This window comes from Agelaius phoeniceus, chromosome 14 (assembly GCF_051311805.1).
Source record: "Agelaius phoeniceus isolate bAgePho1 chromosome 14, bAgePho1.hap1, whole genome shotgun sequence".
In the NCBI taxonomy this organism is placed as follows: Eukaryota; Metazoa; Chordata; class Aves; order Passeriformes; family Icteridae; genus Agelaius; species Agelaius phoeniceus.
The window spans coordinates 4,175,156-4,199,461 of record NC_135278.1 but is presented as its reverse complement, the minus strand read 5'-3'; the positions used below and the strand labels follow the sequence as shown (position 1 = coordinate 4,199,461).

Here is a 24,306-nt window from a genome sequence, read left to right as displayed (position 1 = left end):
TTCATCTAAAAACCACTTCAACTAATATCTTCCCTGACTCAGTTTATGACCCTCAAACAGCAGCAAAATCATCATTCAGGTTCCTCACTGAGGCACATGCATTTGCCAGCCAGGAACACACTTTCCACAGTGTATTTCACCTCCCACAGTGGAGTTTTACCCAAACCTTACCATGGTGGTAGCAGGATTGAGCAAGCACAGGCTGGAGACCTGTGAACTTTGCAGCTTTGAACTGCACAATGTGGCCAGGAGATGATAAAGAAGAGAAATCTTACAGGGAAAAGAGCTACCATGGAGGGAGGAGTGGGCTCTCTGTGGGTTTCTGTGCCACATCTGTCTGTGCTAAGCCTGTAATGAGAAGTCAAGGTGTACAACTGTGCCAGGCACAGAAATATGACTGACAGACACAGCGTGAGAGCAGAAGATGTGCTCAGCATAACAGAAGGGATGGGAAGGGGATGTGAGATCTTGTCACGAGCAAAAGAAACAGCTCCAAGAAGAACATTGCTCCCAGCCCTAAGCACAAAAATCTGTGCACAAATATTTTCAGGAGCATGTCTCAAGCCAGCAAGCAGCTGTGCAGAAATCCCACTGCAAGCCAGAGAAGGTACAATGGACAGCCAGGTCATTAATTCCAAACAAACCCCAAAAAGGGAGCCCCAAAGAGACACACTCATGCTCTGGGGCTGAGAGCATCATCCTGACAAAAGCCCTGGTGCCAAGGACGGTGTTGGTTCAGTGCAGGGCCAGCTCAGAGCATGAAGCCCTTTTTACACTGCAGAGCCCACAGGGGGATGAGCACTGTCACCATGCCAGGGTGCTCCAGAGGTGTCACAATTCCTATGGTGCCACCAAAGCAGCCAAGGCATTTCCTCACTGCTCCTGCCTGCCCTCAGCAATGGCTGGGCTGGCTGCAGACCTCAGAGCTGCTGTCATGACCATCATATTTGCCATTTGAAGCCTGCATCACACAGAATTACTCCAAGTGCAGGGCACATCCCAGTGGTACCGATCTGCTGGAAGCACAAGGAGATTATTCAGCTCCTAAAGAAGGGATGATCTCAGCAAAGATAAGGTTTGTCTTGGAGAAGGTTCCTTAGAAAAACCCTAAGCTCCAGATGAGTGCTAATCCTCCAACCCTCTTAGAGCAGCTCCCTGTGACAATACTAAAAATGACAGGCTGTGCTTTCAGGAAAAGTTATCCTTCCTCAGCATGCACCAGCAACTTTCCAAGGATAATGAACTGTGGGCAGAAGTCTTTTGAGAAAAATCAGGAAAGCTGGATTGAGGCCATTTTGAAAGTCTAAGTGCTAACAGTTATTCCAGGAACAGTCTCTGTGGGCAGCAGTCAATTATTCTGGCTGTTAGATCTGCAGTTGCAAAGTTGAGAATGTGCTACTGTGCCCAGCTTTTGTGTTTCATGGAATTTACCAGGGCTGCAGCGGGAATTAAGTGGACTTAACACCTTGCAGAGTTCATTCCATATGGTGTTGGAGGAGGCCTTGAGTTTCAAATGCATGAACTTGCTGCTGCTTCATGAGTTAGAAAGACCTACTCCAGTTAGAAAGACCTACTCCAGTTGGAAAGACCTACTCCAGTTGGAAAGGCCTACTCCAGTTGGAAAGACCTACTCCAGTTGGAAAGGCCTACTCCAGTTGGAAAGGCCTACTCCAGTTAGAAAGACCTACTCCAGTTGGAAAGGCCTACTCCAGTTGGAAAGACCTACTCCAGTTGGAAAGACCTACTCCAGCATGGCACAATGAGCCCTGGAAGAGCTCCCTTCCCTTGGCTCCTCCATGAACAGAAGCACCTCTTGTTCTGCTGGAGAAGTGGAAGAAATGCTTGATTAGAAATCACCTTCAGAACCACACGATGCCCCTAAAGAATTTTGGGCCCACATCAGTACATCAGTTCTGGCTGCAGCTAGCTGGGGTGAGCAAGCAAATAAAACAGAGCCCCATGGAGAAATGTTGTTGTGTAGGATGTAATTAGCTGAGCTATCAGGCCAACAGACACCCACAGAAAACAATTGCTCAGGTTACCAAGGTTTCAGTATGAAACTACAGGAACTTCACTTTTCCAGGCAAACTGGAACACACACACATTGGGTGGAGGTTCCAGGATGTTTCCTATAAATCCCTCAGTCCCAGCACACACCAGACTCCTCAGTTCCAGGGTGGAGCCCCTCCTATGATTACTTTAAATACTCCTGGACAAGATTATGGAAAATATTCCCAAGGGCATGACAGGATACAAAAAGCTTGGAATCACTTTGTGGAATATCTCACACAGCCCAAGAACATTTGCAATAAAACCACACTGAGCAAAACAAATCCTACTCAGCTTTTTCTAGAGTTTGATTTGAAACAAAGGCAAATTTCAAGCAAGCAGCCCAGGACAGGGCATAAAATCCACCTTGGGATGTGCCTTGCCTTCCCTCCCAGGTTGTGCCTCACTGTCCATTTCATTATGTCAAGAAGTTGAATATGGGAAAGCAGCAAAATTATGAAGAGAGCTAAAAAAAATCCCTTTTGTCCCACAAAGAATTAATTTATGGGACAATGGGGACTGGAACAAGGGGCCAAGAGCAGCATTTCCTAAGCCACCTTTGCTGCTGAAGTCAATGCACAGCATCAGCTTCCACCTCTACCCAGCCCTCCATTAAAGCACAAACCATAATCAGAGCTGAGGTGGGACAGCTTCTCATCACATCAAGTCTACAAGAAGAGGCTCAAAATGAACCAAACCACCACGTCCAGATACCAAAGGAACTAAATTTTAGCTGAAACTTGGATGAAATGCAAGCTGCTCTATGATCATCGTGAGAAAGGCTGCAAAGGATGGCACATGATTATTTTAGCATCTTTCACATGCAAGTTTGATCACAGCACAAGGCACAGAATTATCAGTTACAAGTGACTCACCAGTAAATGCAGCTCCACAAATCAACTTCCCAAAGCCCTGGCCACTGGAACCAATTCTGTATGAAGGGGAATAAAGCCCACATGGTGCTGTTTTCCAAAAAATTCATCTGCCACCATAAATAGCAGCACCTTGGGCCAACATCCACTCCTGACCCAGACAAGGCAGTGGGACATGAGTGGAAGGATGAGCTGGAACAGGATCTGCCCTGCATTTGGCCAGCACAGAGGTTAAGGAGGAATGCAGTCCTAAGCAACATCAGAAGGTGCATTATTTATTTATATTAAAGCTTATTATTATATTATTACTAATACTTATTATAATAGCTTATTATTTATTTCTATTAAAGCTGAATGCTGAAAATAGAAAGTCAGGATTGAGACAATGACTACAGTGATGGAAGATGGCTGCTAGGACTGAAAAGGGGAAGAAAAAAAGGATCAGGTGGGAGGATTTTGAGAGAAAGGCACTGGGAGATGAGACAGCTCCCTGGAAAAGAATGGAAAAAGCAACCTGTGACCAGTGAGGGAGAACTCAGCTGGCAGCAAAAGGCACCTGTGGGACAGAGCTCTGAGGGCTTCCAAAATGTGACATCTTAGGGGGCAGTACAGGAAAGGACCAAGAGGCTCAGCCCAACAGATGGAAGGAAAGTGAAAAAAGAGTGTGAAAAACTTCACTTGTTCTCATTGTGGGAGTGACCTTGAGTGCCAGGGAAGAACTCTGGGTCTGGAGAACAAAAGGGTGATTCCAAGCCCCAGTTAATTAACAGCACACCACATGGGTTTTTTTCCCCTGAAATCTCTGTCTCTAGGATATTGTGCAATATCATTCTCTACCCTCCAGGACTACACTCAGGCTACACTATGCAAGTACATTTTTCAATCAGAAGTAATCAGGTACTTGGAACATGATGTGAAATATTGCCAGTAATTCACAAGTTTTTGCCATCAAACCACTGAGATGAGCCTCTTTGATGACTTTTCCTAGATTCTACTGGTTTATTGGAAATTACAATGATAAATTAGCCCCATCATAGCAACAAGCACTGGTTTGGTTACCCTCAGTCTCCAAGCAGAAAGCCAGTTTGTAAGGCAGACATGCCCTGGTTGTGTGTGCACTGTTCCTGTGTGTCACAGCAGAATTACTCCCAAATTCTGGGTTTCATGCAGGTATTTTGTATTTTGGCACTCAGGTATTTTGTACACAGCTATGCAAACACCCAAGCTGAGGGCAGAGTTCACCACAAGGGCTGGTTATAACCATGGTGTTGTAAATTGCTTTTCTGCAACAGCAGTGTAGGTCACCCCCAGAAATATGGGATCAATAACAGTGTGCAGACCTACTCTGGCATGGTCAAAAATGGATTCCTTTGTCTTCACTGTGCTCAGGTTTTATTTTCCCAGATGATGCTCTGCTGAGGACACAGCCACACAGACAATCCCATTTTGGTTTTAGTGCCTCTTCTTCAGTGCTGTTTCCAGATGCCATTTTGGCAGAACAAAGCCAGAACCCAAATGCCAGCATCTCCTGTCTGTACCTCACAAGAAAAATGTATTTCCATGAAGTAGGTACCTCCTTACCTGCAGCAAAGCCCATTTAAAGGAGGTGTAACAACTAAAGCTTTCTCAACTGACAAAAAGAAGGAGGAGTATAAGGGGAGGAAGAGTGTAAAAAGAGAATAAAGAACTGCAATTTTCTCCTGGAGTTATTTCTGAAGATTTGCATAAAACCTAGGACAAGCAGGACTGAGAGCTTCCATTAGAGAAAGGCTGTGGCCATATTAAGAGACCAGAATGAAACATGGCAGAATCTCTAAAATTAAGGGAGGCCACACCTCCATTCGACAGCTGTAAACGGGCTGAGAATAACTCCACCAGGAAGCATCACAGCTCTGAACGGCAGCAATTTCTTCCCAGGAAAACTCCTCTATGGAAACCAAGATTTATTCCACGTTCTTGTCCCTGCGAAGTATTTTGGGGAGATGAGCATCCTGCCTGACAGAGAAGGAATTCGAGGGAGAGCTGCTTTAGTCAAGGTCACACAATGACTCCCAGCCGAGGCTGCCCCTGCAGTTCGTGCCTCACTTCCATTGTCTTTCGCTAAAGGCAAAAGCCTCGCGGATTTTTTTGGTAATTACCAAACCGGCCAGGGATGTCTGCTTGGGGAAAAACACCAAGGAAAAGGGAAGAGCACCTCCCCTCCTGCAACGGGATATTCCAGGTCCGAACAAAGAATGGATTGCTCGGGGCAGAGAAAAGCAGCGTGGCTGCGGTGCCCTCTGCCCACCCCGCTCTGCTCTGCCAGAGCTGCCCCGCTCTGGGATGGGATGGGCAGGGAGGCAGCATCCATCTGTCCATCCATCCCTGCAATCCCATCCCTGCAATCCCATCCCTGGCCCTGCCGGGAAGGGCAGCGAGCAGGGCAGCACCCACGGCTGGCAGCTGAGCAAACCTTGCCCCAGGGCGCCCCTTCCGAGCAGCATCGATTTCGGGCTCATCCCTCACCCCGCGGAGGAGCAGGCACAGCCACAGCCCCTGGGGACAAGGGGACACCTCGGCCCTGAGCAGCCCCGGGATGCTCCAGAGCCAGCGCAGCGACCGCTCCCCAAAGGCGGCGAGGCGCTCCCTTCCTCACAGCCCTGCAGTGCACGAACTCCCCGTGCCCTCCGTGCACACCCCTGAGAGACACCCCTTACAGGCCCCCTTACAGACCCTCCAGGCCCCTTACAGACCCTCCAGGCCCCCTTACAGACCCCCCAGAACCCCTTACAGACCCCTCAGAGCCCCTTACAGACCCCCCAGAGCCCCTTACAGACTCCCCAGGCCCCCTTACAGACCCCTCAGAGCCCCTTACAGACCTCCCAGAGCCCCTTACAGACCCCCAGAACCCCTTACAGACCCCCCAGAGCCCCTTACAGACCCCCCAGAGCCCCTTACAGACAGCCCCACACACCTCCACACCCCCTGGGCTCGATCCCCAGCGCAAAGAAACCCCCACAGCTCCCTGTTGTTAACCCTCCTCACAGCCGCACGCATAAACCCCAAATTTCACCACGCACAGCCTGTCCAAACGCCCTTCTCTATTCACGAGCCTCGCTCGTTAAATCCCCTCCCTAATCAGGCTGTGTGAACTCCCAACACATCCCTGCACAGCTCCCCAGACTGAGACCCCCGTGCCCTCCCAACACCCCTCGCACCCCAGCACCCCTCTCCACACCCCCAGGTGCCCACCCGGCCCCGACCACACACACCGTGTGTGCCATATCCAAAAACCTTACACAGAGCACAAACACTTCCCAGCCCATCCTACACCCCTGAGCACACACACCGTGTGTGCCATACCCCAAAAACCCCACACAGAGCACAAACCCTTCCCAGCCCATCCCACAGCCCTGAGCACACACACCGTGTGTGTCATACCCCAAAAACCCCACACAGAGCACACAAACCCTTCCCACCCCATTCCACACCCCTGTGCATACACATCATGTGTGCCATACCCAAAAACCCTACACAGAGAGCACAAACCCTTCCCAGCCTATCCCACAGCCCTGAGCACACACATTGTGGGCACCATACCCCAAAAACCCTACAGAGAGAGCACAAACCCTTCCCAGCCCATCCCACACCCCTGTGCATACACATCATGTGTGCCATACCCAAAAACCCTACACAGAGAGCACAAACCCTTCCCACACCCCTGAGCACACACACCATGTGTGCCATACCCAAAAACCCCTACACAGAGCACAAACCCTTCCCAGCCCATCCCACACCCCTGTGCATACACATCATGTGTGCCATACCCAAAAACCCCACACAGAGCTCATGAACCCTTCCCAGCCCATCCCACACTCAGGAATACCTCAGCCCCTCTTCCCTTTCCATTCATCCCCACCCACCCCACTGGGAAACCCAGCCGGGCTCACCCCAGCCCGGACAGACGTGGGGACACTCTGAGGCACGGACACAGCCAAGAGCCGGACACACGGACACGGCCACGAGCCGGACACACGGACACGGCCAGCAGCCAGACACACGGACACAGCCACGAGCTGGACACACGGACACAGCCACGAGCTGGACACACGGACATGGCCAGTAGCCTGACACACGGACACAGCCAGGAGCTGGACACACGGACACAGCCACGAGCTGGACACACAGACACGGCCGCAAGCCAGACACACGCACACGGCCAGCAGCCAGACACATGGACACGGTCGCGAGCCAGACACACGGACACAGCCAGGACACCCAGACACAGCCATGAGCCGGACACACGGACACGGCCAGCAGCCAGACACACGGACACGGCCATGAGCCGGACACACGGACACGGCCAGCAGCCAGACACACGGACACGGCCAGCAGCCAGACACACGGACACGGCCAGGACACACGGACACAGCCAGGACACCCGGACACAGCCAGGAGCCGGACACACGGACACAGCCAGGAGCCAGACACACGGACACAGCCAGGACATCCGGACACACGGACACGGCCAGCAGCCGGACACGCCCCTCCAGCCGCACACCTGCAGGGCGCTGGGGACAGGCGGGGGTGGCCCCAGCCCCGGGCGGGCACAGCGGGGCTCGGCAGCCCCAGGGCCGGGGAAAGGTGACCTTGCGGGCAGCCCCGAGCGGTGCAGCCCCCTGCCCATGCCTCCCTCCTCCTCCTCACTGCACCAAGGGATGCTGATGCTCGTACCTTCCTCCAGCTCGTCCATGCTGCCGATCTTCCTGGAGCCATCGATGGTGTAAATGTAGCGCACGCCCTGGGGCAGGTTGATGTTGTCGGACAGGGAGCGGGTCAGGTCCGCCAGGAGGGCATCAAAACTTCGGAAGCGGTCGGAGGACACGGCGTATACAATCCCCTTGAAGTAGCGGTCCCCGTTGCGATAGAAACGAACCTTCTTGGCTTTCTTCTCGTTACTGAGCGCCTGTAAGGTCCGGGTTCTGTAGAAGCTACAGTGAGCGCTGTGAGTGGGGCTGGGCAAGCCGTTCATCCGTGTGCCTCGCATGTTTCTGGACGCCTTGTCTCTTTCGTCAAAGTGTCCAAAATCAAGTTCCATAGTTTGGTGAGCCCTAAAGATCTGAAGCTGAAGGGCAGAAAGGAGATGGGGAGAGAAGGAGGGCGGAGGGATGGGTTAGAGCCGCGATCCGGAGAGCAAAACCACGTTAAGGCTGTGTCTGGAGCAGGACAGATGCATTTGGGAAGCGCCCCCTCCCCTGACCCAGATTTGTATCGATTCTGGGGACTGAGAGTAGGAGGGGTCCTCGCATTTTGAAAGGGATCCAACTACTGGGGGCAGGGAACACGTTTCCAGAGAGCTGCCTGCTCCTCCTGCACCTGGGAGTTTTCAAAGTGCAGCAAATTGGGACTTGGGGCCAAAGGGATACATGGCAATCACAACCCGGCCCCAAAAAAACTCATCCAAACACCAGTTGGCAATGAATTAAACCTCTGAGCCCTGTGAGGTTTCCTTTGGCAACAGAAAACAAGGAGATCCCAGTAAGTCAGCCCTTCAATCTGTCGAATCACGGAAGGACCCAGAGCATCTGAATGTTTAACATTAGAATAAACTGGCATTTATGAAAGAATGGTCACAGGGGAATAAGCAGTTTCTTTGTGACAGCCTGTTCAATAAGGGTTAGCAATGAGATCCAGCCCACCCTTCCCCCTATCCGCAGCCCCCTCCTAGCCCATCAATCAATTCCCAGGACCAGCCTACATCTCCGAGAAGAAATGACTGCAAAGAAAAATCTGTCATTGAAACGCAGCTTCGGTAAGCTCTTTTCAGCCCGAGCCCCCTCTGAATTGCATTTTTGCTCCCGTTTAATGAGGAGGAGAAAATAAAGGGGCTATTTCCACCCCCCGCTCCCAGCCCTAAGTGATTTAATAGCTGGAAGTGCCCGTGCCCCAGGGACACGCCGCCCCTGCTCCTCACCTTTCATTGTTCTGAGCACGGGGGCTCCCAGCACTGCAAAGCCGGGGCTGGGGCTGACACCCAGCCAGCAGGAATTTTGCACTGTCTCTAGTTTATGCTCGAGAACCTTTCTCCTGCACCAAACCCCAACACAAAAGGAGAAGGAAACCCCCCCCTCAACGCTGCAATAGAGACCCTTCCACTCCCCCAGCAGCACCAGGCACATGCACCTCATGGATGTGGTCCTCATGTTAACACAGGGCTGAAAGGGGATTTACAGCGCTTGGCAGCCAGGTATAAACCCAGGAAAAGCTGTTGCTATCTCATCCCCGCCCTTTACACTCGCCGGAACGAAGCTCCTTCCCTGTATTTTACAATGTCAGCGTGACCCATGCGAGAAAAAAATCATTGTCCCCAGGCTGCAGGGAGGCAGATGACAATGCAGGCATTCCACACAGAAACCCCGAGTTGGGAACGCTCCCCCCACGATGCCAGCCCGGGTAGATTCAGTCTGGTGTCATGCACTGAACAATGAAACAGCCAAGCAACTTCGGGAATGAATCAGAGGATGCCGGGGTTTTGATTTTAAAATGAGCTGCAGATGCTGTAAAGCAGCAAGAAAAGATTCCTCCTTTCTGTTACTTTTCTGCATGCAAGTCACTCAGGAAAGCTCTACTCACCGGTTTTCAGCGTGCAGGGTGGAGATGCTCAGAGAAAGAAAACCAGGCTCACTCTGCCTTTGTTGTCTGAGCTCCAAGCAAGAAATTCCTGCCAGGGTGGATGAGACGCCTCCTAGGTCCTAGTGCCTTGTTCCATCCCCTCACGGTAACTTTGCCTCAGTGATTCTCACTCTCACCATCAGCTGGCTGCTCACAGGCTGTGTTTGAGGGGAAAACGAGGTGCTGATTCCAGCCCTGGATAGGTCAGCAAATCAGAAAACAAAAGGTTTAGAAGGGCACGCTTGGGGGTGGTGTTTGGAAGGGAAGGATGCAAATTTCCCCTTGAATCCAGTTGTACCAAGCAATCATCTGGTTCAACTGAAAAAAAAAAAAAGGGAAAAAAAGCCAGGATAATTACCCCAATCCTACAGGATTAGCAGCACAGGGGAGTCACAGTCACAATCCCACAGTGTGACACTGTGCTGGCACAAGACTCCTGTGCATTAGGAAGGCAACTGAGAAAATCTCTGACCAGTGGAACTGGGCACAGTCCTGCTCCTGTGCTGGTTTTACACAGCATCTGTGGTTTACACTGGCAAGCAGAAAGGGAGAATTCACTTGGTGGTTCTGCATGAGGTGCCCCTGAATGCTTTTTCTCTGTTGACACTGGACACAAGCCAAAGCCAGAGTGCTGAATCCCAGTTCATTCAAACCCCCAGGGGCTTCGGGATGGACTCATCCAGCACAAGCCAAACCCAGCAGATCCAGTGTGGCTCATATCCCACTGGAAGAGAAGTTTATTTTCTGATTCCATTACAGGAGGAGCCAGCTGTTAAAAAATTGTACTGAGCTCTTTCACTTTGACAGCAAAATCTTTCACCTGCTTTCTGGGTGGAGATTCCTATGCTGCAGCACCACTAACCCTGCTCCTAACCCCACTGCTGCTGGCTTCATCTTTACATGAGAAAAGAATGGGATTTGGAAATGGGAGAGTTTTCCCATCTGTAGAAGGAAACCTTTCCTAACAACACTGTGTCTGTTTCGAGTGAAAACATCAGATGTTGTCATTTTGGCACATCCCAGCAGTATCACATTTACACAGAAGGAGTTGGTATTTATTCCAGCTTTGTCTGCCCTGTGCATGATAGTCCAGGCAACACTGACACAAACCCACTGTCTCTGTCTGCCAGCAACTTTCACACATGACATTTGTAAAAAGTTTCTTATTCCCTGAAACCAGCCTTTTATTCAAAGGCTCCCACACATCCTCTGTTGGAGCTTTTGGCTGCTCCCTTGTGTGCATGGTCAGATCACTGCAGAGGAGACAGAGCTGCTCTCCTCCCTCAGGAATCAGCCCCTGAGAGGAAGAACAGGGTCTGTCCTCCCCAGGGTATATTTCAGTAAAGGGTATGTGGGACTTCAAACCTTGTCCTTCCCATTTGGTCCTGTTTTCTGAATTAGATAATTGCTGGCTGCTCATCACCATGAGCTTAATCTGTCCAGAATCAACAATTTTTTCCTTTAACACAATACTGCTGTAAATCTAAATCTGCCTGTGCTTTAAAAAATTGCCAAAAATATGAATCATTCAGCATGTGCCAAGTACAGCAGCAGCAAGAATAGAGAAAAGGAGAGTCCTCATTCAGCCTTCAGTGGCACACACAGCTTTGAGAGAGAAGAGGAAGATTTTTGGGCTGGTGGCTCAGGATCCAGGTACCACACCAAAGTAACCAGGCAGGATGATGTAGACCCAGGTGGAATTGCACCACAACGTGTCAATCTCCCAAATTTGGCTTGTATGGGAAGTTCTGAGGACAGCCAAGGGTGCCAAGCACCATTAACAGGTGGCTCTTCTTTCTGCACCCCAGCCCATGCCCACTGTGAGATGAGTGTGTCTGCAGGGACACCTCTGCTCAGCACAGGGACAGAAGCTTTTTCAAGCACAGGCACTTCCTGTGAAAAGCATTTTAAACTAATTACTCCAACAGGAGAACTGGGATTTGTCCCTGGCTGAAGGATAAGGATTCCACAGCAAATCATGGTAATGCTCATCTTGGGTAAAACCTCGAGCTCTTCCTGAACAGTGCCCAGAACACCCCCAGTGTTCCAGAACACCTCCTTTAATCCCTCCACAAGACCAGGAGGATCTCACAAGGCAGAGCATCATCAGAGGTGAAGAGGCCTGGAGCCAGAGTGATCTCACATGTCCTCAGTGAAATCACACCATAGCTGCTTCTCTCCAGGTGAGAACAGAATCACCCCAGACCACAGACATCAGCCAGGAACAAGCAGCAGTTTCTTGAGGAGAGCAAGGGCCTGCTCCTGACTTCATTTCTTCTTCAGAGCTTCCTCCCTGGCCTTAAGGAGTTAATGCCAGTCAAAACATGTTTACATCAGAAGAGACTCACCCTCTGAGACATCATACTATAAACAATTTTAGGCAGCGTGAGTGATTGAGAATTGGAAAGAAAATTCCACTTCCCATCAATAATTTCATCTAGCTGCAAAGGAAAGATAAATTTAGCTCTTCCCATTAAATTATCTACTTCAAATCAGGTGAATCATCTTTCCTCCAGGAAGGTAATATTTAGACTTTTGCCTGTGTCACTAAATCCATATAAATACATGTTTGTTGACATTGCTGAGCAACTGTGACACTTTGGAAAGGGGCAGACTGCAGGTGACAGGGGTTGTGAGATGCTGTGTGCTAACTTCTTCACATACACCTAGAAAATCCAGGTTTTAGCATCACCAGGAGCTGCAGTCTCAAATGCTCTGTGTCAATGCCCTGCTGCTTTGCTATGTAATTTCCTGACTTATATAAAAATTGCCTCTGATGGCACAGCACATTGTCTGAACAGGAGATAAGCAACCAAGGTCTGGCTGCTTCTGTACCACAGAATCACAGAAAAACCAAGTGATCACTGGGTTTGAAGGAAGTCTTGGATCACCATCTCCAAGTCAGTCTGTTTGGAAGCACGTGTTTAGTTACATTTCTTATTTTAACCTATTTCTTATTTTAACCTTATTTTAACCTGTTTAAATAACCTTATTTAAACAGTCCAGAAGTGTTTCTGGACTGTGTGGAAATTATCATCCCTGATCACTGCTGTCAAAGCACTGATGTAACTCAAACACCAAAACTCTCTGAAATGACAAATTGTCATTTCAGGGGTCTGACAAGGGTGTCAAGGCACTCACAGCTGAAATCCCATCAAGTCAGTGCCTCAATCTCAACCCTACAGAGCAACATCCTTTAAATCTGAATCTTCAAAAGAGTTCATCAGAGAGTTATCCTATATCAGGATTTAAAGTTCCTCCTACAGAATACTACGAGCTAACAAGCAATGGGGACTTGGCAGACTTTCACCACATAACATTTGTTTCCTTTGGAGATTTATTTTTATAGGGACCACACACACATCTGAAAGCCTTTGAAACAGCAAAGCTGGAGAGCCAAAGTCAGCCCAGCCACTGGGGAGAGGAGGGTGGAGGTCACCTCCAGAGCAGCTCCCCCTCTGCAAGCCTTGGAAACATCTGCAGGGGCTGCTCAGAAACTGAGGCTGAAGGACTGAACCCTTCAACCACTGGCACCTCCAGGGAGGAGCAGGGACCAAGTTTTCAGTGTGAGAAGGAGGAGAGGGTGGAGGAAGCAGCTGAGCTCCGAGGCCACCTCGGTGTGGGAGTGCTCAGGAGTGCCCGCAGCAGCAGTGAGTGGGAGCTGCCACTCCTCCACACCCCACAGGTGTGCTGGGGAAAAGCATTTTAAACTGATGACAGGGGCATGGCAGCCCCACACCCCTGGCACATGCCCCCAGTCTCAGCAGCTGCCTTTAGCTTCAGGTATTTCTGAAATCTGGGAGCCAGGGGCCTTTGCATCCTCTGAGGGACAATCAGAAGCAGGCTGAAAGGGAAAAGGCCATTTTCTGTGCTGAGTATCTGGAAACTGTGCAGCTCCATGAACTCAAGATATTCCAAACACATCCAGATACAACAAAGCATTAAACCCCACAGCAGTCATCCAAAAGAAAAATACCTTCTGCACTAGATCTCTTCTGGCTCAATCCCCTCCCTTCTACATCAAACCACCACAATTAATAAATCTTTGCCAGCTGAAAACAAATTCCCTGACAGCAGGAAGGGAAGCACCCCACCCCAGCATATTTTGGGTGAACTCTGCCAGAGCCAGTGAGTTCCAGGAGCCAGTTTCTGGTGGCAGCTCAGTGGCAGCATTTTCCCTTAAAATCAAAGTGCAAACCTTGCAGAAATCCATGGCTGTGCCTGCCTCGTGCACTGCCTGTACCCAGGGACGTGCAGAACCCCTCTGAGCTTGTCAGTACATTTGTGCTGACCAAGCTATGGATGATACATGGTCTGTAAGCCCCAGGTCATGACAAATGGAACAGCAAAACACCCAAATTCGCCTTTTTCCAAGGTTGTCCATGGGCTGCATCATAGTAGTTAGGAGACTTGTGACCAAGAATTTAATAACTTCTTGATAATTTCATTTTATACATTAATTGGAACCGAATACCTGATTGCCAGCCTCTCTCAAAATGCCTGCTGAGTGCAACACTGGCTTGAAGGACTTTCCTGATGGAATTCTAAGTGATAGAAAGGAAAATCCCATCAAAGCCATCACGGGGGATCATGTCATGTTCAAGTTGGAAGTGCAAGATGTTTCCTCTCAAACACAGATCCTTTCTGTCACTCTGAAGGCAGTGACAGTGAAGTCAGGTGACACTGGGGAAGCATTTGTACAAGGGACCCGAGCAGTTCATTTCAAAAGCATAGAAATCCCAACAACAGACCATTTCAGAAGTTGTTTTCCATGAGATTTCCACTCAGTAAATGTCATCCCAGACCAAGCCCAGCAGAGGCTGCAGGATTTGCTGTATCAGTGTCCCAGGAGCAGGGTAGTAGAGCAGGAATGAAGAGGTAGGAGAGCAGGTAAAGAAAGAATTTGTGCCTGTTTTACTCTTTTCAGGAGACGGTTCCAATCTGTTTTATCCTAAAAATACAGACAGCACTAATGAATGGTGATTTTTTTTCATGGCAGCAATATTCCCCAGCTATTTTGCTATTGTTCCTCAGGCACACATATCATGTACCTACAATAAACTATTGAAAATCGGTGCTTTGCATCTGTACTGGCATTTAGAGGTAGATACAGCAATGAGAAAACTCATTTAGCTACATCAAAAGAAAAGCTTATCTGCCCCAAGTCTCATGCAAATTAGGAGCACGCTGACAGACCATTGTTTAAACATCAATGAGCTGGGGGCTCCTGTCTGCAGAGCGACACAGAATCTCAGTCTGACAGGATGGAGGGACAACTAAACACTGAGTACAAGGTCAGCATCTTCAGCCCCCTGTCCCCAGCAGGGAGAGCCAGCACTGCAAACCCTGCCCCAAACTGAACCAAATCTGGTTTTCTTCTCCTGTAATTGCTGGGTCTGGCACACAGCATTACCCTGTTGTTTACAAGGCACCCCTGAGCACAGGAACAAAGCAGGTTCCAAACAAATCCTGGCATGCAAAGCCCTGATCCAAGCAGCTCCTGAGGCACCCAGGGATTTCTAAAACACCTCCTGAAGACCTGCAGAGGTGGATCCCTGTGTGCTTTTAATCTTTAAAGCAAAGGTTACAGTATGGAAACATTGTGGGACACTCTGCCTTCTAAATAGCTTTATTTCAACTACTGAAACTGGAGCTGAACTTGTGCAGCTCTTCCCCTGCTCCCTCCACACACAGCAGAGCTGTGCTGAGGTGAGAGATGGCTGCAGGCAGAAGTTCTCCCTGTCTACAGTGAGACCATCAAGAGAAAAGCACTGAGCAGCATTAATGCCCCTGGACAGATCACTGGAGAGAAGCATCATCCAGTAGGGAGACAATGACTTTGGCACTTGTCACAGACATCTTTTATGGAAAATCCTTTCCTTAAGATTTTTCCTCCTGAGAAGCTGAGAGGCCTCAGGAACAAACATTGATTATCTGCTGCTGTGGAATGCAACAGGTGGATCTTTGGCCCATGTTAGATGTTTCTAATTAATGGCCAATCACAGTCAGCTGGCTCAGACTCTCTGTCCGATACAGAAGCTTTGTTATCATTCTTTCCTATTCTATTCTTAGCCAGCCTTCTGATGAAAGCCTTTCTTCTATTCTTTTAGTATAGTTTTAATATAATATATATCATAAAATAATAAATCAAGCCTTCTGAAACATGGAGTCAGATCCTCATCTCTTCCCTCATCCTAACACCCCTGTGAACACGGTCACAGGCACTCACCTTTTTAGGAAAAAATGTAGTAACTTTTACCTTTACCTTTTACCTTGTGAACACCTGCAGCTTGCTGGAAAAGCCCTTTCTAGCATTGCAGGGGAGTAGGAGATGATTGTAAGAGCTACTGGACAAGAAGCCAACACCAGAAACTCCACAGAGATGGTTCTGATGCTATTTTGTCTTCAGGTTAGGCAGGCTCTGTTCATTAGGGAGCCCTCCCAGGGGAGCACACACTACTCACAGATTATTTGATGAAATTCCCAGCCTGGAAAACTTGGTGAACCATAGAGTAACTGAACAGGGGAATGACAACCATATCAGAACATCAGGATTAGTGTCCCAAAGTTTGGATGAAGAGCCAGGCCAAGAAGAAGCTCCTGGTCTCCTCTGAGGGTGCTGTCAAGCACATTTCTGAGTCCATGAGCTCTCCTAGGGGTTACCCAACATCAGCTCTGTAAATACCCACATTGAGCAAGGACAGCAGCTGCTCAGGCACCAAAAACCCAGCAGGTTTCCAGTTAAAATCCTTTCTGAGCAGTTATCAGTCACCACAGAGCTGCAGCCAAAGACCAGCTACTTGCAAGGAGTCACAAGGGGATATGGCTGTTTCCTGTGGCCCCAAACTCCAGGGAAACGAGCCCTAGAACCACTGACTGTGCAGTGTGTAAATTCACTCAGTGTGAGTTTGAGCCCTGTCTCTACATGGGATGCACAGAGCAAGTGGCTCAAGCCAAAAAATCAACTGGTGAATGCTGTGGTAGTGAAAAAAAAATAAGTATATATATAAAGATGATTTTAAATCCTGGCTAGCTACAAGCAAATTGTATCAGCAGCAGCCTGACTTTACCCAGGGCCCTGTGGGCTGTAACCACAGTCAGCTCTTTCATTAGAGCAGCCAAACTGCAAAGGCAAGGGCTCTCTCTCAAGCCTCAGTGCCCAGTGCTGTGTGTACATTTAACCCCAGCAGAATGTGCCCATCCCACCTTTGCACCATGGGGCAATGGTTTATTATGATATAATTGCTACAGGCACAGCTTTTGCCCAGCTCCTGCTTTGCTCTAACTCCCAGAGCTGCAGCTCAGCTGATGCAGCCCCAGTGCAGAGCCAGGGTGAGCCACAAACACTGACAGGCCATTGTTTGGTTCTGTATCCATGAGATGCTCTGCTGCTCTGAGCCCAGGTTTTGCTCTGTTTCCAATTAGAAACCCAAACTGCCTGTTGGATTAGGTGCCTTCCACTCTCTAGGCAACCCAGCAAATATTTTCCATTTGATCCTTACATTTCTGGGCCCTGCAAGCACAGGGAGCACTCTGCCCAGTTACACCCAGTTTAACTGTGAGCCCACCCAGCATGAATGGCCCTGCACAGGGAGCACTCTGCCCAGTTAAACCCAGTTTAACTGTGAGCCCACCCTGCACAGGGAGCACTCTGCCCAGTTAAACCCAGTTTAACTGCAGGCCCACCCAGCATGAACAGCCCTGCACAGGGAGCACTCTGCCCAGTTAAACCCAGTTTAACTGTGAGCCCACCCTGCACAGGGAGCACTCTGCCCAGTTAAACCCAGTTTAACTGCAGGCCCACCCAGCATGAACAGCCCTGCACAGGGAGCACTCTGCCCAGTTAAACCCAGTTTAACTGTGAGCCCACCCAGCATGAACAGTCCTGCACAGGGAGCACTCTGCCCAGTTAAACCCAGTTTAACTGCAGGCCCACCCAGCATGAGCAGCCCTGCACAGGGAGCACTCTGCCCAGTTAAACCCAGTTTAACTCTGGGCCCACCCAGCATGAACAGCCCTGGCCATGGCCATGACTGGTTCCACTGTGCTCACCCTGCAGCCCCAGCTCTGCTGAGCAGCCCAAATCTCCAGTTTGTGGGCTCAGGCTGTGGCCATAACCCTGGCAGAGAGTTATGAAAGGCAGGGCTTGTTTCACTTTTAGGCCCAGTGACCTCCTGGCTGGTCAAGCCAGAGATTCTTTCATATTCTTCTTGATGGCACTTTTCCCTCACTTCACTGTGGGACAGGACATCCATTCCAGGCCTCCTTCCTCACCTCTTCCATGGAGAGAGGACCTGCAGGGAGGTCTGGTTGTGCTCCCTGCAGTGCTAATTATTATATTTTTATAATTATTAAAAAAATAATTCTATATGGTAATTATAATTATTATGTCACATACTCCAGCAAAATCATTATGTTAAATAATTTATATTAAACTATTATTAAATATCATATACTTCTATTATATATTTCTATTCTATTATTAAGTATAATATATTTCTATTAAGTTATATTAAATACTATTAAATTATTATTATTGCATATATTATTTCTACTAAGTATTAAATTATATTAAATACTATTAAATTATTGTAGTAGGTATAGTAGATATTGTATAGTATATAATTTTAGTATATATTATTAGGTTTTTTAAAATTATAATATATATTTATTATATATGATTATTTAGTATATATTTATATATAGTATTATTATTTAGTATTGGTATATGGTATGGTATTTATATGGTATTTATATTTAGTATATATATTTAATAAATATTATTAGTTTTTTAAAATTATAACATATATTTAATATATATTATTATTTAGTATATTGTCTAATATATAATTATAGTATCTATTATTTTATTAGATAATATTAAATATTAATTAATCTATTAAATAATTATGTCACACATCCCAGCTAAAGAGAATACCCGGGTGTTTTAGACCCTAACCAACCACTCTGCAGCAGAGACACCTTTGTGGTACTCCCCAAAATGCTCATTTCAGTGATCCTTTAGCTCACCCCACTCGCAGACAGTGACATTAGCACACACCGCGTCCCTGGGAGTGTGGAAGAAAGGACAGGAGACACTGGTGAGGCTCCAATATTTGTGAGTTCAGCGCCCCGGGCGCGGTGTCCGTGCGGGCTCGGTCACCCGAGGGACCCGCGGTGCCACCCGGTGGTGGCACCGAGCAGCGGGACCGGCGCAGCTCGGGCTGGCAGCGCTGGCGCTGCTGTCAGAGCTGTCCCTGCACACCGGGGTGACCGGCGCACACCGACACCACCAGCGCCGGCAGCAGCGGCTCTGGGATAGCGCAATTAAAAATGGGAAAAAACCCCAAAAACTGCGCAGCACCATCAGCGCTCAGGGAGGAGTGAGATGTGTGAGGAGAGAAGCTGAGCCCAGGAAGAAGGGAGGGGTGGGGGGAAGGTATTTCATTATTTGCTTTTATTTCTCGCTGCCCTGCTCTGATTTGATTTGTAATAATTAATTTCCCCAGGATGAATCCGTTTGATTGACAGTAATTGCTGAGTGATCTCCCTGGCCTTATCTCCCCCACGAGCCTTTCATCACATCTTTCTCCCCCTCTTCAGCTTCTCTCAAACCATTCTGAATGGTTACTCATTCAGGATCAGAAGCACAATAGCCCTTCCTTAGGCTACACCAATTTATAATTTGAGCTATTTCAGGGGTAAAAACCTCCAGAGATGGTTTAACACAGTAATATTGCATTGAAACAGCTGTAATGCACCTCATGGGGTCAGCCCAAGGAAGACACTTGAAGGAGGAGTCACAGGACACTTCACCTTCTGTCCCGGTTTGCAGTGTCCCCTCTGTCCCCAGCAGTTAAATGCGGTGCCAGCAGATGGCAATCCAAGAAGGGTTTGAGCTCCCAGCAGCTGCCACAGCCACGGGGCTGTCACAGCCACGGGGCCCAGCTGCCTTCCCTGCCTCAGCAGGGACAAGCTCTGCTGGAACCCTGGCTGCTGAGAATGTCAGACTGTCTGTGCTGCCAGGCACTGACCCCCAAGAGAACACTGCATTGGCCTGAGGCTGTGGAGAGGGATTCCAAAATGGAATGACAGAGCTGGGATTGTGGGTGTGGAGTTTGAATAGAAGTGTGTGCTAATACAGGGTGGAAAACTTAGAGCTAAGGGTTTAGAATACAGTAATAGATATAAAGCTAAGGTGGGTCAGAAGCTGGGTCAGAGGCAGGTTCTTCTTCTCCATGGGTTTGGGTGGTTTTGTGTAATTGGATAAAAAAAGTCCCCATTGCAGGCCATGGGTGGTTGGTTATTGGGTTAAAAGTGTTATCATCTTATCACAGGGGTTCCCTACTGTTGTGTCCTTATCACAAAAGTTTCACACCTTCTTGGTGTTTCTCATGGGCAGCTCCTCAGAGCACTGACTCTTGCTTCTTCACAAAGTGACCAAGTGACTCCAGCTCCCTTCTCAACACCACCCCACTCTTTTATAGCATCTTCTTCTCACTGGTCACAGCTGTGGCCTGTTCCCAATCTTTGATCATTGGCCCAGCTGCAGCTCCTTAAGGGTAAGGTGAGTTTCTACACTATCTTTATTTTCTTATATTCTATCGCCCTACATAAAAGTAAAATAATTTAGGTGTCATTTCTTAATTGGACAGTTTATCCTTAAAAGGCCTTATAGAGAGAGATGGGGCTCCATTTTTAGTTTGTTAGACTGAAGTGCTGTAGAACTCAGGGTTTGTGAGACTGTGACAAAGATAAAAACTAATAAACATCTGAGCCCAAATAAGAAATAGCATCTCATATTGGGCATTTAATCCCAACCCTGGCAAAAAAGGAGCAAAGACTCCACACTGTGCCACTGCAGCCAAACCTCTGAAGGAGCTCAGAGGCTGAAGAGAACACCTGGGTGTTTTAGACTCCAGCCAACCACTCTGCAGTAGAGACACCTTCATGGTATCCCCCAAAATACCCATCTCAGTAATGGGTATTTAACTCATCCCATGGAATTCTTACCCATTTCAGTAGCCTTTAACTCAGCCCATGGAATTCCTGCCTTTTCAGTAGCCTTTAACTCATCCCATGGAATTCTTACCCATTTCAATAGCCTTTAACTCAGCCCATGGAATTCTTACCCATTTCAGTAGCCTTTAACTCATCCCATGAAATTCCTGCCTTTTCAGTAGCCTTTAACTCATCCCATGAAATTCTTACTCATTTCAATAACCTTTAACTCATCCCATGGAATTCTTGCTCATTTCAATAGCCTTTAACTCATCCCATGGAATTCTTACCCATTTCAGTAGCCTTTAACTCAGCCCATGGAATTCTTACCCATTTCAGTAGCCTTTAACTCATCCCATGGAATTCTTACCCATTTCAATAGCCTTTAACTCATCCCATGAAATTCCTGCTCTTTCAGTAGCCTTTAACTCTTCCCATGGAATTCTTGCTGGCCTCTCAGTGCTGGCACATGGAAGTTCACCCCACTGCACATGGTCAGTGATCACTGTGATTTAGCAGTGTCAGAGAGTCCCTCTTCTCTCCCACCCCTGCAGGCTGGGTGCAGGTGGTTTCCTTTGAGCAGTGCTGTCCAAGGCACAGTGTTGCTCTCACACACTCTGGCATTTCAGGCAGCACAAATCCATTTGCCCTCTGCCCATCTTCTCACATCCCCATGCCCAGGAATTCATTTCAGCCAGCTCTAGAAGAGCTCCTACTTTATGCAGTGAATTGCTGTTAATATTTCCCTCTGCCTCCAACAACAACTGATTAGGGTTTAAATGCAGAAACATTTTCAGTGGTGCTTTAAGCAAAGTTCTCCTGGACTTTCAGAGGCTGTCAGGGAGCAGGTCTGATGTTCCCTACAGATTTGCTATGCTGCCCCTTTTGAAGGAGCAAAACTCATCTTGATGCAAGTCCAAGTGAAAGTAATGGACCTCTCACTGGTCCTAAACACATTCATACTCTTAACCCTAGTAACCCTCTCCACCCCCATCCTATTCCCTCTTCTATCCAACAACCTCAAAAATACCCCCAGCACAATTATAAACACAGTCAAGACTTCCTTTTTAATCAGCCTGGTCCCAATAACGATTTACATCCACTCTGGAACAGAAACAGAAATCAGCCACAGTTCCAGGGTGCCCAGGGACACAGCAGGACCCCAAGGACTGAAGCTAGAGTAGGAATTCAGACAAGCCACAGCCCACATGCTTTTCCCTCATGTTCCTGTCAATGGCTCAGCTCTGTGCTGAGAAAGAGCCCACAGTCTGGTGACTGTGTCTTACCTGGTCTACATGAGAGATACCTGCCCAGGTTAGAGTCCAGAATCTTCTTAAACCTGTGCTTCCACATCTACAAAGTGGAGAATTGAGATCTGAAATGGAGAACCCTGCTCAGGCTTCCCAGCACTTGAACAAACCCCAAACCCAGGCACATTTTCACCAATGTGAGTTTTCTTGACAAGAGACAAACTATTGATTATCCCTCCACAGGGCAAAGCAACTGCTATGGCAAACACATCTAGAAGGACTTGTAGTGACCACTTGGAGCCATTAAAGGGGATATGAGTGATCTGCCTGGTGAGGGATGAGATTACAGCAGCATCCTGCTAATTAATAGACAGGAGGTCCCATCCACTGAACTACTGATTGAGCTGGTGCTTTTAATTAGACTCTGAGTTGCTGTGCTGCAGGGCTGCTTTCCAACCCCTCACCCAGGACACAGATTAGCAGTAGTTTTATGCTAATTTATGTTGGCTGAAAAGCTGGTGATTTTAGGAGACATTTAGATTTCAGGGAGGAACTACTTATTAATATTCATCTCAGCTCCTATAAATACATTTCTAATCCACTGCAGGATTTAGAAGGCTGTGGATGGCAGCTGTGTCACTGCACACATTGGATGTGTTGCAGAGCAGGGGTCATGTTGGGTCAGGGGGTGTTGGAGCAGAGCTGTGACAGGGTGGGCACAGCTCACAGCTGTGGGATGTGGTAGGTGGCATTTCTGTGTTTCTGCCACAGTGACAGGAGCTGGACAAGTCCCAGCATGAGCACACACAGTCTCTTGGGCTTTTTCTAATTCTGGCTTCTCAAACTAACTTCAAGTTGCAGAGGAGGTAGAGCTCAGCTTTATCTTATTACTCTTCAGGGGCTCTGTGAGCCTTTCCTTTGCATAATATTTGTTCTCTGTCTTGCATTTCCCAAACACCTTCATACATCCCTTTGCCCCAAAGGAAAGGAGAGCTCAAACCCAAATTATACTTGCTAATATGAAACAATCACTCATCACACTTTCAACTTGGCTACTCCCCACCCGAACTCCTCCCTCCAGTTTAGCCACAATCCAGCTGGATGTGGGCATCCCAAAAAGTAGCACCATTTTCTAGATTGTCTGCACACATATGCCATGCACTGACCTTTCCACATACCTCCATTCACTTGCCCATCAATAAGAACTGGTTCCAGTGTTGCAGCAAGCACCACAATCAAGCTGGCCACAATTCACATAGCAGCCCCATGCTACCTCAGAAGGCTGCAAGCATCTGCTCCTCTTGTTCTTTAGCCCAACCCTTTACCCCCCTCACGTTGATGCACTGCCCCTGTGTGCCCTCTGCTCCCTTTGGTGGTTGCTCAGCACACCTGGGCACTCCATGGCTCATTGCTGCCAGTGCTGCTCACCTGCTGCTCACAGCTGTGCCCACTGGGGATGAGGCTGGGCCAGCCCATCCCAGTGACCCCAAACTGTGCCTGCAGCACAGCCCCATCCCAGTGACCCCAAACTGTGTGCACACAGCACAGCCCCATCCCAGTGACCCCAAACTGTGCCTGCAGCACAGCCCCATCCCAGTGACCCCAAACTGTGTGCACACAGCACAGCCCCATCCCAGTGACCCCAAACTGTGTCTGCAGCACAGCCCCATCCCAGTGACCCCAAACTGTGCCTGCAGCACAGCCCCATCCCAGTGACCCCAAACTGTGTGCACACAGCACAGCCCCATCCCAGTGACCCCAAACTGTGTGCACACAGCACAGCCCATCCCAGTGACCCCAAACTGTACCTGCAGCACAGCCCCATCCCAGTGACCCCAAACTGTGCCTGCAGCACAGCCCCATCCCAGTGACCCCAAACTGTGCACACAGCACAGCCCCATCCCAGTGACCCCAAACTGTGTGCACACAGCACAGCCCCATCCCAGTGACCCCAAACTGTGCCTGCAGCACAGCACAGCCCCATCCCAGGGACCCCAAACTGTGTGCACACAGCACAGCCCCATCCCAGTGACCCCAAACTGTGCCTGCAGCACAGCACAGCCCATCCCAGTGACCCCAAACTGTGCACACAGCACAGCCCCATCCCAGGGACCCCAAACTGTGTGCACACAGCACAGCCCCATCCCAGGGACCCCAAACTGTGTGCACACAGCACAGCCCCATCCCAGGGACCCCAAACTGTGTGCCTACATTCCAGGATAACATCTTCGCTGTAGCCAGCCCATACTGGTTTCAGCCACAGCAGGAGAAAAGTATTCATTGGTTTGGCTGCCCTATTGTAGAATCTCTGGTGCTATGAAGTCTCCAGAGGGTACAATAGGATCCATAAGCAAAATCACAACTTACAAGACCTAAAGCCCTAAATCCACATTTCTAGAGCACTGAACCAAAGAGCACAGTGTGAGTGGAGCAGTACCATTCCAAACAACCACCAGCAAGCTCCTCAGAAGCTGGCAGAGGTT

General features: G+C 48.7%; 1 protein-coding gene across 7 annotated transcripts in view; it reads right to left on the bottom strand.

Moving 5' to 3' along the window:
- Positions 1-9,692, bottom strand: part of DCX (doublecortin) — an 82,574-nt gene extending 72,882 nt beyond the window's left edge. For 6 of the 7 annotated variants that reach the window (XM_077186215.1, XM_054641514.2, XM_077186216.1 and 3 more), the window contains exons 1-2: positions 9,534-9,692; positions 7,635-8,025 (exon numbers count right to left, since the gene is read on the bottom strand). In XM_077186215.1, the coding sequence (XP_077042330.1) occupies positions 7,635-7,998 (364 nt within the window). In that variant the 5' untranslated portion in view covers positions 7,999-8,025; positions 9,534-9,692. Of the gene's footprint in view, positions 1-7,634; positions 8,535-9,533 lie in introns of those variants that run through there. The other variant, XM_077186213.1, reaches the window with a different exon arrangement.
- Positions 9,693-24,306: the final 14,614 nt, after the last annotated feature.